Genomic DNA, 18,056 nt, shown 5'->3' with positions numbered 1-18,056 from the left:
AGAGAAGCACCAGAGAACCCAGAGAAAAGTGCACGTCGCGACGATGGCAATCATAGAGGCGTCTGTGATGCTCCTGTGAGGCCTCTAGACAGGTGTGGGCGAGCTGCCACGCATGGTCGGTGCGTGCGATCGCATCGTGTGCGACATGGCGACGCTATATCAAGCGGGAACACGTCATCTTCCTTCAATTCAGTGCAGCCACTCTGTGGCAGCTCTTCCATATCAATATGAATCAAATATGTATAAAATAAATAGCCTTTTTTACCAATAATGCAAGCAATATAAAAAATTCTAGCATGTTTCTGTCATTACACTGCACATTATGAAGCATGATTTATTCAAAGAACAAATGGGGTATTAAAGGGGCCTTGAACCACTTTTTATCGAAGTGGAGAAATACATTTGAAGTGAAAATAGGCTATTTCGGAATCACTTTGCCGCAAAAAGTACTTCAATGCGTCCAGCAGAAGCGGAGTTATTGACAATCAAACACGGCCTCCGCTGTGCTCCCCTTCCTCCTTCAACGCACTGTGAAGGCTACGGCAGAGTGGGGCGGGGCCACAACGCTCCGCCTACGAAATGTCACCGTAGCACGCAGTTCAAATTTCATTTTGGACTTCCGAATTTGGTGCCTACGCAGCGCTTAACGTAAGCCAAACGCGGTTCTCCTCAGCGAGCCGCAGTGCGCTTAGCCACTGGACTCATGGCGGCACCTCGCGGCGGCCTCGGTGTAGCAAACCGCAGCAACCAATAGCAGCCGTGTATTTGAGTATGCTTTATTACGAAATAAAGCACACAGAAAAGAGCGAGGATCACGGGGTCTTTTGAAACGAGAGCATTTGAGAGAAAGGTGACTTCGCGTTCCACTTGCAAGCTCCACAGAGCGCGTATGACAGCAGAACTTAGCTGAGATGTTCACAACAGCGTATGCTACCCGCGAACTATGTTATTTCACCAAGCCCAAGGGGTGGTTCAGGGCCCCTTTAAGAACAAATAAGCAATTTGTTTGCATACTGACGATTCTTTGGAGCATAAGCAAAAATGAATCATCAGAGTGAAGTAAAAAAGCAGTCTTGTGATCGCCAAGAGTAAATTGCAAATGCGCTGTTTGCAGCATTGGCAGAGTGAGAAAAGCAGACTTTCTAGCTGGAATGGTCATGGCAGATGATGTCACTATTGCATCAAATGTTTCAGTGACCCGCTGCGGTGGCTCAGTCAGCTAAGGTGTTGTGCTGCTGAGCACGAGATAGCGGTATCGAATCCCGGCCGCGGCAGCCGCATTTCGATGAAGCCGAAATGCAAAAACGCCCGTGTGCTTGCGTTCTAGTGCACGTTAAAGAACCCCCGGTGGTCAAAATTAATCCTGAGCCCTCCACTACGGCATGCCTCATAATCAGAACTGGTTTAGGCACGTAAAACACCAGAAAGAAGAAGAAATGTTTCAGTGAAGCACATTCACATTTAATATGAAGAGAATACACAGATGCAGCTGCCATAAATAGTACCAAACAATAACCACTGCTGAACACCACGTCTGTGTGAAATCTGAGTGCTAATTACCGTAGTTTGAATGAAAACGTCCAACTCTCTGGCCAAGACAGCATTATCTGCCATGCGACTTCTCGCGCATAACGTTATGTCCACTACGGCAGGAAAGAAGGTGAGTGAGTGAGTGAAATAACTTTATTGAGGTCCAGAGAAGACGCAGGGGACACCCCGCGCCACCCGGCTAGTCCCACGGGACCCAGGAAAGAAGGTTGTCACATTTTTGACGATGTGAGAAAAGCCATAAGAAAAATATGTCATTTTCAAATAACTATCTGATTCAAGGGCCAATTCAAATAAGACAATATTCAATTCATTCTTCAGCAGTTTAAAATAATCACATAATTTTTTTTCTGCTTGTATGGAATACAATCAAGGATTTGAAAGTTATGAATTGACATTGGGAATTGCCTTGATCCTTAAAAAATGCCACAACAACATTGAAATTATCTGTTGCTGGGCCAGTTATATTTGCAGGTTTAAACAAGCTCACGCGCTGCATAAGGATGAAAAAAAGACACCGGACAGTATCTGCCTTATTTCCATCTCCCTTTCATGCTTGAGCAAAGTCTGCACTTGTTCAAACCTGCAAGCCGCGAGTCATTGAATAAATTACTTGCATGAAACATCAGCTTTGATGGTTTTATAATATATCTGTGGGTTTATATAGCAGCAGTGATCACATAAGTATGTGTTATGGCCAAGGAAACCATGGTATGGCAGTGGCAAAGCAGATGCTTTTTCACTTACTAAGCATTTTGTTGTCCTTCAAGTGTCTGGGTCATGTATAATGTTCTCAGATATGAAAAAAGTTTAAAAGGACACCAGAGAGAAACATTTTACCAGCATAAATTGATAGCTTAATCTTTTGGAATGGCAAACAGGTCAGCCTTAGTGTGAGCTGACGCTGGGTAAGTCAAGAAGGTTTCACAAATGATAGCTGACCACTGATGCCACTTTGAAATTTGAAAGACCATTGCCATTGCGCTTGGACCCTTTCTGCACTATCACCAGGATCGGCCCACATTTTTGCTAGTGCACAAGAAAAATGCACGGAACCCTAGCCATAAACAGCTTCGCAGTAATAATTGTCATTACACAAATTATCAATTGCAGCAACATAACCAATAAACAGCTACTAAAATAAAATATAAAAGAAAAAATAATACTGCATCTGTCCCACTGCACTGTGCAAAGAAGTTCTCCAAGAAACCGGTCTCCAAGGCAATTCACAATTCATGGAAGGTTTGTTCACAGCACCATGATGCTACAACATCTTAGTGAATGCAATCTGAGAAAAGGGGTGCAGCACGAGCATCTTGCTGATATAAAGTGGCAGTATAGTATGCAAAGTGTGAAATTGAAGCCCCAAATGGCATTCAATACTAACCAGCAAAATAAGAATGTCAATGGAGTTACGACATAAACACTTATAAGGCCGCACAAAACAATGGGCCTGAACTATTTATGGCATTCTGGAAGCCAGCCAGCTCTCAGATAACTAAAGGAAAAAATGTCACATTCCTGTGGCCCAGGAACCCAGGGGAACTGGATCTATCCAGGGCAAAATGGAGTGGGCAGTCGGCTCACAGCTGTGGTGTCCTACTAGGAAGCAGGTTCCCTGGAGCTACCCACTAATGGTGACATTCCTCTCCACCTGGCTTATTAAGTACAATTTACTTGATGATGATCACAACTGTATTGATGACGAATTTTTGCAATGCTGGCACAGGAGTTGAAACTTCAGGCTTATACTTTGAATTAAGGCTGCCAAGGATACACTAAAGCCACGAGGGGGGGGGGGGGTAACTAGTGCATAGCACTCGCATATACTGGCACAGTCCACTACATATTTAATAGTTGACAAGCTTGCGATCAGCGCTGTTTTCAATAAGCAAGACTATATTTACATTATTATTATCTAAAATAAAACTATTTGACCTTATATAAACGGATATCACGTGGTGTATGCAGCAATAAGGCATAAAAAGCATCAGAGCAGCCAAGAGCCTAAATAAGCCTGCAAGGGATAAAAAACAGCTTAAGAGACTGCGATACGTGAAGTGCGCGAGTGCCGTGATCGTAGTGGGTAAGTGCCAGAAGTGAGCAACAAGCAAGGAAGCAAGCAAGCGAAAGCCATCGTGGCAGACGTGGAAGAAGAGGTGGAAGATGACCAGGGTGCGGGAGTAGCAGCCAGTAAAATATTTCGGAACCCTAAGCCCCGATTTTGTCATCTAAATCTTTCTGACCCTGTAATGTAATTCTGGATGGCATCGACAACCTTCCTGTCACTGTGCCCAAGGGTAGAGGCCCCCAATGATAGTAAATTTTGAACATTTAATTCATCATTTATTCCTTTATTCTATTCAAGTCATTTGATATATTCTAATTATTCATTCTCAGATGTGTATATATTCCCACATTTATGTTTGCATTATTTTATACATCTCCTTTCTCATTCTTATTTCAAAATACCCGGTTCTTGGCCAATCCCCCAGAGTGGATATAGTTAGTTAATGGGGTTTAGTGGCGCAAAAGCGACTCAGGCTATGCTGCGCCAAAAACAGGGTGTATAAACTACAATTTAAAAACAGCAAAAGCTGTGTTGATCTACAGTTTGTGTAGAAAGCCTGTGTCGTCTAAAAATTTAAGCACGTCAGGTAATGGTACTAGGGGATTGTCTCCTAAAACTAAAGCAGGATGTAATGGTATGTGTGACTTGTATAAGTTCTGCAAAAGTTTTCGTCTGTGTGCCCAGAGTGGATATGTGCCAGTAACTCCAAGGCTCTACCTCTACCTAGTGGTCAGTCAAGTTCCTGGCCCAAGGCCGCTCCAGGCTCCCACCTGGGATCGACACGACATCCAACTTCTTCCTGCAGCCTGCGGTCGGCGAATGTCGGAAGGGTGTCCGACCCAGGCGGCCCAGCGTCTCCAGCGCTGTGCCCGAGTTCCGGCTGGCGAACGCCGCAAGGGCGTCCCTGCTGTTGCCAGTCTCCACTATGGCTGTCTTCATAGCAGTGTCGATCATGACTGCCTGATGATAAGGTGCCGACCGACGTGGGAGAAATGAAGCCCTTGGACTTGGTGTCCGGTAACAAGACCTTTACCATACTAAGGCTACCTATCCATGTTCCTAACGTCACAGTAGAACTTGCAGAACTTCTTCCTGTATTATTGCATCCCTGGGGTTCGCCTGGGGTCAACCAGGATTTTCTTCGACGGCTTCTAGTTTCGCCACTGCTACTCCACTTCGAGCTCCGCCTCTGTCGCCGCTTCTAGTCCATCCCACAGCTCCAGTGCGAACCATGAAACTGTAGGCCCCTTCTAACTTTCATGCTTTCTTTCTAGACTTAATTCTCTTTTGTTTTTGTGATGCTTGCCGAGTTTCGTTTTCTCTTTTCGCTGTATTTTCTTTAATGAATGGCTTGTTGTGGTAAAGAACGGCTTCGTCATTTCATGCGCTGAGGCTGTGTCTCAGAAGTGAGTAATTCATTGAAAGAACCTCATCACAGAGACCAACCATGTTGCTATTTACAAAACAGAGAAAACAGGTCATAAATGGAAGGGGGCACAGAACAAGCGCTTTTGAAAAATTGACCTTGCAAAAGGACACACAAAAAGAAGTCTATGGTTACAATGCACGCACTAATACAAGGCAGGAAATGGCCAGTAGCATTTGGCTAACTTTAACCACCTGTGGTTCTTTAATGTGCACTCAAAGCATAATACACAAACACTTTTGCATTCTGCCCTCATCAGAATGCAGCTGCTGAGATCAGGAATCGAACCAGTGCCTTCATGCTGAACAGCAAGATTTTGGCACCTGTCACTTACAAACATCTTTTCGGTGCAGGTATGCAGCTTATACTTCTATAGCTTCAATACTTTTTAGCCATGCAGTAAATAGGAATGGAGATACTGTCTCCTTGCCTGACCATTTTTTTTATCAGTATTTTTCCACTTCATAGATATTTACTAGTATATTCATGTTTGCTTCCTATACTCCTTCACTATGTAGTACCTCCATGGTTGTTGGTATCTACGATATTGACCCCTTTTCGTAATCTACGAAAGCCATATAGAGAGAGACTGGGACAGGCACTGACTGGGAAGGATTAAGGAGTAAGGATTAAGGTGAATATCTCAGCAACCTGCAGTTTGCAGATGAAATTGTCGGCACTGTTCAACAATGATGGAGGTGACTTGCAACAAATGATTGAGGACCTTAGCCGATAAAGTGTAAGAGTAGGGTTGAAGATAATATGCAGAAAACAAAGGTAACATTGAATAGCCTGGCAAGAGAATAAAAATTCGTGATTTGCAGTCAGCCTCTAGAATCTGTACAAGAGTATGTTTATCCAGGCCACTTACAGGAGACCCCCGATCATGATAAGGAAATTTACAGAATAAAAATGGGTTGGGGCACACACAGCAGACATTACCAGGTCATGACATGCAGCTTACCACTATCCTTGAAAAGAAATGTGTGCACTTACTGCATTTTACCGGTATTGACATATGCGGCAGAAACTTGGAGGTTAACAAAAAAGCTTGAGAAGAAGTCAAGGACCACGCAACAAGCAATGGAACAAAAAATGGTAGGCATAACAATAAGAAACAGGAAGACAGCAGCGTGGATTACAGAGCAAACATGGGTAGCCAATATTTTAGTTGACATTAAGAAAAAGTGAAGCTGGGTAAGCCTAATGCATAGGGTGGATAACCGGTGGTCTATTAGAGTTATGGCAGAGAATTGGGTGGCGTGATTAGGCAATTTGCAGGCATAAGATGGGGACCGCTAGAGCAAGACAGGGGTAATTGGAGTTTGCGGGGAGAGGCCTTCGGCATGCAGAGGACATGTGGGTGTAGTCAAAGTATTTTTGAACCTGTTGAAGATGTACACCCGTGAGCAAAAGTATACGGACAAGGGATTACACGATAAAGCCGATTTTTTCAACTGCCTGCGAATGCAACTTGAAATTGAGGACTGCAGACCAAACTTGGCATTGCAAACTTCCCAGTGTACTCGTCAGTGTCAGTTTATAGATGTTGACTACGAAGAAATTCAGTTTTTTCGGCGACCCTGTGGTCCGTATAGTTTTGCTCATGGGTGTACTTAGTTTATGTATCAAAGAATTCAAAGGCAGCATGTTTACCCAGTGAGAAGGCATTTCGATAGGTTCGTGTATAGCACTTGTATTGTCAGACCTGTTTTTGGTGGTAGGTGACCGCAAGCTAGCAGAACAGTTTAAGGGGTCAGATGTCTCGGTATGGTTTATATAAGTGTAGATTATTTCCCTCTCAGTCCAAAACCTGCAGCCATATGAGGTACTAACAGTGAGGCTATTTTAAATGCTTGCAGAAGAGCACACATAGGTCTAGAATTTACATGTGAGATACCAGAACAGTCAAGATTACAATTTTTAGTTACAGAAGTAATGCTTAGAGAAGAACACACGTGTTGGTACCATTTTAAGTTGATTAGGAGAGGAATCACAGCAATCTCATGTGTGAAGTAGGCAATTAAGAAATCATGCCACCACCTTGTGGAGCATAGTATCAGAATACAGTTGCAAAAATTAATTAAAAGGACAGTAGTTACCCAAAGGCATGCTAATAGGAATCAGTGAAAGAATGCCCAAAGAAATAAAAGGTCCACTAAAGACTAAGAAAAAAGAAAAGGTTGATTTCAGAAAAGCAGTTATACCATATTCACACAAAGTATCACACCACATCACAGATAGGTGAAAGACATGGTGTTACAGTTTTGTTTTCCATGACAAGGTTAAGGGTTTATGCAGTGCAGTAAACAAAAATCGAAAATTCAAAAAAGGATGCACAGTACTGCACAAGGACACACTTGCACAATGTGCCAAGAATGTAATCGATTGAATTCCCCTCACATGCTGCAAAGAACAAATTGATCAAACAGGACGTGGTGTAAATGAGCAACTTTGCGAACATCGATATACCTATCAACGATTACAGGAAGCAGGTCACCTTGCTTCGCATTGCAGGAGATGCTCATGCGCACCACTATTCGGTGTGACCGAGATGCCCGCACATGGAGGTGACAAGGATGTAATAAAGATTAAAGAAGCGCTTTATATTATTGCAGGAAGAGAGAAGTGTGTCAACATGTTATCCACACAGCTAACTCAAGCGGAAATGTCTTTTCTACAGAATGTGTCATTCAAACCTGTAATCTCTGTAAATGGCTAGTGAGAGCATTAGCGACCTTTATGTGTTCCCTTTCCATTAGGTACTTTTTTTCTTGTATTTGTGTTTTACTTCAATCTGATCCTTACCCTTTACATATATGTTATCTGACACTAATAAACTAGCTGCAAGTATTTATTTGCAGACCGTTCGTTTGTCCGTGTTTTCCTGACCGCGTCTTCTCAAACATAGCGCAAGAAGAAAGTATGGTATGAACAGCCACCAACTAGGCCCTTTAATTGCCCATTTGTAAATAAATATGCTGGTGATGATGTGGGGGCTGTAAGGCGGCAAGGGGAGGTAGCAACCCCCCAATATTTGCGTTTTTCATTGGTCATTCACAACTGCACCCCAGCTACCTGTGCCATGTTAGGAGGGGTGGCTGGGGCACTCACCAGATGGCAGCATGGCTAAGACAGATGAGAAAACTGACAACACAAGACAATGAAAACTTCTTGAGGGGGCCAAAAGGATGAAAGGAGAAAAGGCACATAGAAAACATGTGAGCTGATGTGCCAAGCAGATAATGGGCCCAAGGTTGTGCATACTAGGCAATGTGATGAGATAGTTCAAAGCACCACTTTTCAGAAAAACTAATCCCCCCTCCCCCCCACCCCCTAGTTACCGGCAGAGTAAACAAATAAAAGCACAAAAGCCTCTGCAGAAAAGAAATAATGTTCGATGAAAAAAATGTGCACACTTGGCAGCAGTTGTACATGTTTGTGTCATGTCATGTGGTACATGCCCCTTATTTCATTGCGATGTTTCACCGCAGTATAACGACTCTTAATCTTTGTTCGACTTTTTATGCAGCTGTAAATATAATTTCTTGTCTAAAGATAACACTCCACCCGTTTCTAAAATTTTGAGACGTGATCTCTCTCATCATAGTACCATAATTTCTGGGAATGTTTCAGACTGAAGATCATGTTTTTAAACAGCAGAAAGCTCTTAATTTAGTCAAAGCATCCTTTCAGCATGGTTCTTGCGACTACTCTCTTCTGTTAGGCTATATGCACTGAAAATTGAGAACACATCGAGAAACATTGCTAAGTTATTGCCAATACTTCTTTGCCGAAATGCGATCACACAAAATCAAAGCCAGTACTACCCCCCCCCCCCCCATTTAATATAGAATATCAAATAGAATTAAGTTCAGCAGCAAGTAAATTGGTATGAAGCTGGCTACCACCACATTGAAAGGTGCCACTATGTTTTTTACGTTCAACAGACTTTACATGCATTAGTGCTTCATGTTGAATTTCAAAAATTGTAAATGCCCACAATTTGCAAAGCTGCTTTTGTAACCAACGTGCATACAGTGTGCCCTGCCATTTCCTTATGTGCTGCATGCTGCTACCTTGCTCTGTACAAAGGCCACAAACCACACGGTGACACCTAAAAAAATCAGGTGCTCAGAAGCAAAAAGGTAGTTTTCAAGTCTTCTATAGCAAAGTACCACAACAAAGAAACCAAACCATCAAAATAAATGCAAAGTGCAACCCCCCCCCCCCCAATCTATGATGCACACTCCGTCTTGACTGCTAGAGGCACTGACAAAAGAATGGATTCAGAAATTTAGGCAGTCATAGCCCCAATGTGTCGCCATTCTTGAGAACACACCACCTCTAACATGCATCTGCAGCCGAGGCAGATGAGCAGGAAAAAATGAATGCTGAACTAGCTACGGTGCCACAACACATCCCAAGCCACCAGTGCTTTAGCATTAAATAGAGGCCAACTGCAACGAAATTTCCTTTTGGCTAAATTGGTTATAAATGAGTTGCAATAATATTGAAGCAATCTTGGCAAAGCTGCAGGGCTGGCAATTCTCTAATTTTCTTATTAGCAGCCTTTAAATAGCACCTAAGCAGACGGTGTGGTGGATAGCGGATATGAGGTAAATCGCAGCACGTCACCTCGAGGTAAGTCAGGGGCAGTGGCTAGACTCAGATGTCATGCCCACACTGGTTCTCTACATTCTTGGTTATGCATCACAGCAAGCGGTAAGTACAAGTACACCACAGGAACTGAAGGAAAGCAAAGGAGTGCCCTGGACTGTGTTTAGCGACTTCAGCACAATACGCAAAAGATGGCCACTAAAATTCAGTGACCTCAACTGCAATCTGCGCCTTTAAATGACAATGATGACAGCAATAATTTGCACCTTTCAATGGAAATGGCACTGAATGATAACACAGTTCAGAAATAAATATGTTGGACACAGTGGATAGATTGATGAATGGGGATTTAACAAGTCATAGCAACACATGGCCTATGGTTTGTGAGGGGCTCTTCATAAACTTTGACTACATTGAGTTTCTTTAATGTGCACCCCAACCATGGTACACAAGCATCTTTGCACTCTACTCCCAACAGAATGCAGCCACTATGGGCAGTGATTATACCTGCAACCTTGTGCTCAGCAGAACACCATAACCACTGGGCCACTGCTGTAGGTAGGAAAACAAGCTGGAACAGAATCACACATTATGCTCCAGAAGCAGCAAATAAATTCTTTTACTAAAAATAGAACCTAGGTAAGAAAGAAAATGTGAAAGGCAGCTGCATACACCATCTTCATTTGTGCACCAGCTTCCTGTGACATTCCACACTTCACCACTCACTGGCCAAACCAATTAACTGCTGATAAGCAATTATGACATCTTGCTATTAACAGTACAACAAATTCCAGGATGCTAAGCATAATGTGAAAATTCCATAGACCATCACAATATGATGGCAACGGTTCCATGCACTGAACTCTTTTACTGAAAGGATTAGTCTAATCTAGCTGCCCCACCACTTATTTTATTTATTTTTCAATGCACCACATGACCATCAAGACATAACAGGCCAAAAAAACAAGAGTGATTCACAGGAAGATGGAGGCCTTAAGTGGTTAACAATAGTTGAACAAAGAACGTCACTGAAACTAATGTTTTAGGGGAACTTGGTCTTCATCAGGGCAGCAACTGCTTTCCTTAAGTGTTTTTATGTACGCGTAGCTCACTCTCCCCCACCCTCAATGGAATAGAAGAAAAATCTCAATGTAACACTAACTGAATGAAATCACCAACAAAACACCTTAAACCAGGCAGGTAAATTATAAAGGAGATCAGCATTAACTAGAATGAAGCCTAAAACACCCTCCAAGCTGCCACTAGCCTTTGTAACAAAGTGTTCCAACATGCTGCCAAACAAACAATATTCTACGTAAATACTGTCCAATATTATCAAGCAATGAGTGCCCTAGGAAAACGTTCCTGGAGGTACCAAGGGTCACATATTGCGACAATATAAAGACATGTTGGCTCATGTAAAAGTAACCCTTCCTAGTCCTGCCAACATTATAACCTGTTCTTGACCCAGGTGTAAGACCTGCAGACATCTTGAAAATGATATAAAAATTAGCAGCACTGCAAGTCAATATGTGCACAAAATTTATTCCAGGTTTACCTGTATGAGTTCTAACGTCATTCATTCACTGGAATGTTCATTCTGCCACAAACAATACATTAGTGAAAAAGGACAGCCAACGAATGTTAGTATAAACAACGGATACTGTACGGACACAGCTAAGAAACTTCCAAAAGCAGTCACACTGCATTTTACTGCTAGGTCACAATTTCAAGGAACTTAAACTTCATATCCTACAGTCACACTTTCGTTTGCACTGAGACAGAAAATACTGATAATCATGTCTCATTTACAAGTTCAATACACTGCAACCAAAAGGCATAAATGTTTCAAAGTGTTTCTTAAATCCATTCGTTACACCAATGGCAAGAATATAACAAGCAGCCCTTCATTTTTTGCAGTCGTAACTCTGATTAGACTAGCGCTGGTCCTATCCCCATTCCAATTTATTATGTCTATTAGATATTTTTAAACTATTTTAATTTATTAAATGATTTTTTCTCACAAGCCCTACTTTGCTAATCTGGTATCATCACAAGTAGAAGTTTATTGTTTCATTTATTCATTATTTGGTCTATCTTGTTTCTCTCTCCCTCAACTTTCAAAACTATGCATATTCAAACTTTTACACACAACCAAACATGTCTTGTTCAAACTCAGTTTTTTTCAACCGGTTTTCATTTTCTCTTACTTTTTTTTTTTTCATGTATTCAAACAACAGATCTTATTTCCTGTTTTGCGGGAAGATGGGCATGCCATATTGTTAGCGCTGCTTGAATGTTTGGATCCATTTCAGTTTGTGTCAGCACTGTTTCTAAACCAACAACAGTTCCCCTACCTGTTGCCTCTTTATATTAACTAAACACTGCCCCCTCACTCCTCTATTCCTTTTCTCCCCCTCCCCCCTTTTTTGAACAATTTGACTTCCCTTACTCCAAGCACCAGCTTGTTCTCCTTCTCGTCCCATATTAAAAAGTGAGCTACGTGTACATAAAAACACAACTAAGGAAAAGCAATAGCTGCCCTGACCAAGGCAAGTCCCCCTGTCGAAATGCTAGCTTCAGTGACATTCCTTGTTCTACGATTGTTAATCACAACAGGTCATGTTAGGCAGCAATGACATGTTTACTGACTAGACGGATTTCCGTTGAACACTTCACAACAGGTCATGTAATTCAGAAACAAGATCTCACACTGAACAGCTCAGTTGGCACAATGACATCACAGGTAACTAACTTTTACAAAAAGTGTGATTACATAGTGGGCTTCCAGAGGAAACACCAGTGCCGGGTAAAAAACATCAGGGCTTTGAGAGACATATGGTGTCCCCCATGCACTTCTCACCCAAATTTCCAACATGTTGGATGTTTGTCAATGGTGCACAAATAATGCTTTTAAGGTTTGCACATTTGGTCAACAACATGCAAGATTCAATTATTGGTAATTAATTAGATTTTTTTAGCATACTAGGAAAGCACGAAATACAGCAGACACACACAAGCACCTCTAGTCTTCAAGCTCACTGAAACCCCATATTTAAAAGAACTTATCACATATTCACAATTTTTATTGAAAAGACAGTATACAGGAGGAGGTCTCACAGTCTAAGGGCTATGGGACCTCCTTCATAAGTTTCATATTGCAAGAAAATCCCTTTAAATGGCTTGCACTGGATGTCATAACAAGAGTTCCCAGACCAGGTTCTTGGGAGAAACACAAGGGTTTCACAGGCAGAATTTTCAAGTTCCACAAGCATCCAAACCTATCCGTGCTACCTTGTTAGGTGTGACAGGCGCTGCTTTCAAGGGGACTTGCGTGGTGCTCCTGATGGTGTGGCAAATGTATTGAGCAATGCATTTCCAAATGAGGACATGACAGCATTCAAATATAGCCCCCTTGGTCACTGTCTCTGTCTAAAGCATGTGCTCTTTGTGAGTGGTTTTATATTGCATGCACCCCGCAAAGAAAATGGGCACTAAGCATATGAAGAAGTGACAAAGACGAATGTTTAACATCAGTGGCATCAGTAGTAGAGAAGTAGGGGGAAAGTGGTCCACTGCCCCCCCCCCCCCCCCCCCCGGTTAAATGTGCTTCTTTTCGCCCCTCTAAGTGGCTACTTGATACACAGCTTAAGCAACTTTCTGAACACCCTACAATGTACAAATGTGCACTGTGGGCACTGCATGTGCACCTATGAGGGTCAGACTTCATTATCAGTGTGCACATGCAAGGAGCCCACAAGCACATGTATGGACTACAAGAAGCCCATTGCACTATAAATATATACTATTCCACTTTCCCCTCAAGGTCCGCCAATGTACCAATGCAGTATGTGCAACAGAGACATCTCCAGTTTCATAGAAGCCTTAACTTAACTCCCAACACAAGGTTTACACAAGCTGACATATAAACTTTACGTTTTCTTCTTCAGCTACCACTGACAATTCCACTTATTAGGTCTGCTTGCTTGTATTAAAAGATCTTCAATTGGCTTTTAAATATACATACTTTGATACAACTCCCAATGGTCTTTTTTACAGGCAGCCGTAGCAATAACAAACCACAATCCACGATACTAAAGAGCAATGGTATAAGGGGTCGTTGACTATGCAACCTTCTAAGCCATTTCTAAACCATCTGTTCTGGCTTATTCCTAGTTATGTGAAATTGTAATATTGCACAGTGCAATAAACTGATGTTGAGCCTGATAAAATGTCAGCACTGCTCGCGTGTTTTTATTGACACGATTTCTTGCCGTCGCTCTTTGCAACAGGCCTTGGAGGAGGCTGTAACAGCGTACCAGAGAAACACCATTAGCTGGAGGTCATATCACTTTGCTCACGTCGGCTTCCGCGGGTCTGGCGCAGTCAAGGAAGCATGTGATGTTGCTTTGTTAATGTTCTTTCTTGACGGCTCATAAATGTTACAGATAGAACTTTCTTTATATTTATTTGCATTTCTTCCTGCAGAGTAAGTGGGCTACAGTTAAAAAGAATGCGATTGTACAAAAACAAAATTACCATATAAATTCAATACCCTTCTGCCTACACAGTTAAACACCGTAGTAGCATATGTAACTAAACTAAAATGGAAGCCAGCATCAATACAGCCCCAAGAGTATTAACCGGCGACATCACTGACATGCCGGAACGTGCAGGGTAGCAAGTTGAGCCCTACTTGTTGTCAAAAGCAAATGTCGGGGCACTCGATCCCAACTAACTTCTATAATAATCCATGGACACAACAGCCATGTACTGACTGTACAGATTTCCTGAACATCAGTGCAAGAAGCAACACAAAACGCAAGGGCTTCGAAACCAACGGATTGAGATGACGGAAAAACATCTATCCGTCAAACCGCTAGGCCTAAGCGTCGTCCACGAAAACACCCCAACTCGTTCATGCATGAACACTGCTAACGATCAGGGAGCAAAACACGTACCGCTGTGCTCGGTGAATATGTTCGCCGACACAGAGGAAAGCCTGATGTCCTTCGCCTTTTGTTTCTGGCCATGTTTTGTCAGCTTGTTCCCGTGACTACTACTTCCAACGGATGACGCGCTTCCACGGTTTTCCTTGCCATGCTGCGCGCCCATAGCCCGACGTCGGTTGCGGGGGTGACGACTCCGCCCAGTCCTGGCGGATCCTGGCCAACTACATCTTCATCGTGCAGGGCGGCCGGAATGAAGTCAACGCGACCCAACGAGTAGATCCGCCGTCATTCAATCGCCGACGGAGTCGGCCGCCATGTCTACGATGGCTGCTCCGCTGCAGGAATGCATACCCTCGACCCGATCGCCGGAGGAGAAGGGCAACCGCTCTCAACCGCTCTCGTAGTTGGGAGAGATGCAGCATGGGATGGGGGCATGCGCGTGCGGCCCCGGTCGCCGCCGCCGCATGGCCTCAAACGCCGGGCCTGCGCCCCACACTTACCTTTACATTGTGGCAGCGCCAACCCACTACGGAGTACTGCGATTCCGCAAAGCAGCTAGCTTTATACACGGAATGTGTATGCTGGTGTTTCCGTGGTGTTTATGTGCCAAGGAAATGAGCATTTCAGGCGCTCTATTTGCTTCCTGACATGACACTTTCTCTACACGGCGCACTTTCGATGGCGATCGGGTTCGAAGTTTTTCGGTCGCGATCGGCTACTTTGCTCAAGCTACGGTGGGGAGCCAATCGCGGTCGAGAATTTTGGTCCGGATCGGGCTCGATTGAAAGTGGCCGTGTGACACCGGTATTAATTACAGTGGCACACTTGCGGTATGCTAGCTGACACATAGCTGGTATGTGTTATCACTTGTATTACGACTAACACCTTTGTAAGCATCACCACTGCTGGGTGAAATATTTTTGTTCGGGTAACTGGGCTAAGGCAGCTAGCTTTTTTTTTTTTTTTTTTTTCCCAGCCTCAGTCCTGTGGTAAAAGATAATGTCGCAAATGTATAACAATGCATTGTGCAATAAGGCGTAGTTGGAGTAACCTTATTCATCCCAAAGGGTACCAATGCCGACAGATTAGGTAACCGTGAACATGTAGAAAGAAAAGACAAGGAACGGACTTATTTAAGACAAGGCTGATCCAGGCCAGACATAAACTCGTTCAGCCTACTGCTCTTCAATTAAAAATAAACGGAATATAATGTGTGTTATGAGCGGTGACAACGAGAACAGGTATAGCATGACAGGGGAGCGGCTCAGTCTGGGAAGCCATGATGATGGGAACGAATTTGGTTTCAGCATTATATTGCAAGTGCATGAATGCAGTAAGCGCAATTTCACGGGGCTCAACAGGAGAATAAACACAGGAGAGATAGAAAGATCACGTCCGCGATCAATGTCGGTAGAACAGCAGGATGCGAAGAGGCAGGAGTCGTGCTTTTCGCCTTCTGCTGCTGATGACTGTCGTCGTATCGTTGGTGCGCATTTTTCATTTTCACGTACTACATTGGGCAACAAATGAAACACGAAAATTCAAGGGCACGGCTTTCGTTATATTCTGCGCCGTGGAGAAGTGGGTATGTTATTCATGCAGTAGGGAAGAAAAAAAAGTAAAAAAAGAAGGGAAGGGGGTAGAAAATAAATTAATAAAACCAACTGACATGTGCCACTCTCATACATTTGCTTCACAGCACATGACCGCATTACGGAGGATTAAACCATGCAAGGCCCTGCGCTCCGATTATCGCGTTTCATTCGCCGACAACTGTACGTTCCTCAATTAATGTTACCAAACAACCTGAGCGCGTGATTTTGGCCACATTATGCAGAGCATCGGAGAATATGTACGTGCCTCCGGGAGGCACTGTAAAACAATACGTCACCTTAAACTAGCCAAAAGCAATATTTTCTTGCACACATATACGAGGAGCATTGAAGGGCGCCCGGTCGATATATCGCCTTTCATTTGTCGACGATTGTGCACTTTTGAATACGGTAAACCATCGTTACGACGAATCCAGTGCACTGTACTTAAAGGTAGAATGATGTACAATACGCCCTTAGCACATTGCTAATTTTCATTTTTTTAAATAAAGCATAACTCTGTCCAAAACACCCAGACTAAACCTTTAAATTATTGAAGGGCTATGAAGAGCATATTTTCTGAGGTTATTAGTACAAGGGTGTAGGTGTGTATTACTCTGAAAAGCAGTAACACTGATACCAGTGTTGCAACATTAGTTCTGCCGACGTCTATCTTCAGATGATCCTCAATTAAAAGTTATTTATTACGCACCAGCACCCGAAACCGCGCACAATAGATTCCGCAAATCCGTACAGAAGACTGCGAAATTATGCGACGCACACAGTCGCTTACCGTTTCGATCGGTGCTTTTCACAGTACGGCTGTAAATATTTATTTTGATATAGCTTTTGCAACGTGTCACGAAGTATGCTGAAACTTGTGCCCCTCGGCACCTTCCTGCTGTTTCTTTTCGCGCATCGTGTAGTGCACGCAATTAGCGCAGTTACCCGCATTGCAAGTTAGTGAATGTTCTTACAATGAAATCGTGTTAGAGCCGTGGAGATGTGACCATTTTTTTTCCGGTCGATTTTCTTTATTGAGAAACTATTGCAACATAAGTTATTATGTAACATAAGCATTATTATGATATGTAACATAAGCATTATTCTTATCAAGCTTTCCATCTTGTTACATCCAACCTTTGTGAGATGATGCACTGGTGAGAGTTACAGAATGCAATTAGCAGCACTTCGGCGATTTCTCGCAACGCGCCTAATTACCGCTCAAACCTCTATGTCCACACATCACCTTTCACATACCCAACATAACCTCCAACTCTGACAGATTCTGCTAGCTCTAAATTTACCGACGAAAAAAAAAAAAAAATACAGACGAAACGAATTTCATCGGTATTTGGAGCGGATATTATTCGCCGCAGCTAGTCGCAATAACAGCTTTGCTGTAAAAATATTCTGCGGAGTCGTTGATCGCATACTTTTGAAAAATCAAACAGGATTATAGGGGGGAAAACAGCTTATCGGTGGCCCTTTCTCATCCGTAAAACCAATTTCTACATATTTGCCCGGTGCCACTGCACGAAAAGTCCAGGTCATCAAGGTCAACATTCACTACTAAAAAGCGGTGCCGCTCTTCGTCATTGCAGTATGTACAGGGTGTCCCAAATACAAATCTGGATCGGAAGGTTTTTAATGTTGCTCTACAATTTTCTCATTGTCACTTTTTAAAGTTTGGCTCAAGTTACGAGGGACAACCGGTATATATGCTGCGAGACCAGGGTCGTGTATGAAATTAAGCAGTGTTCGGTGGTATTTGATGGTGTGTACCCAGCGATCATAGCTGGTCGTGGCACTATAGCGCAAGCCATCTTGCAGTAGGAGATGAAAGC

At 43.0% G+C, this 18,056-nt stretch overlaps 1 protein-coding gene across 1 annotated transcript in view; it reads right to left on the bottom strand.

The window, feature by feature from the left end:
• LOC119436466 (tyrosine-protein kinase Abl-like) overlaps positions 1 to 14,971 on the bottom strand; it is a 77,925-nt gene extending 62,954 nt beyond the window's left edge. Inside the window, exon 1 of the mRNA XM_037703319.2 lies at positions 14,627 to 14,971. Within this exon, the coding sequence (XP_037559247.1) occupies positions 14,627 to 14,780 (154 nt within the window). The 5' untranslated portion in view covers positions 14,781 to 14,971. The remainder of the gene's footprint in view (positions 1 to 14,626) is intronic.
• Between the last annotated feature and the right edge of the window lie 3,085 nt (positions 14,972 to 18,056).

This window comes from Dermacentor silvarum, chromosome 1 (genome assembly GCF_013339745.2).
Source record: "Dermacentor silvarum isolate Dsil-2018 chromosome 1, BIME_Dsil_1.4, whole genome shotgun sequence".
Lineage (NCBI taxonomy): Eukaryota > Metazoa > Arthropoda > Arachnida > Ixodida > Ixodidae > Dermacentor > Dermacentor silvarum.
This window is presented reverse-complemented; position numbering and strand designations above follow the sequence as displayed.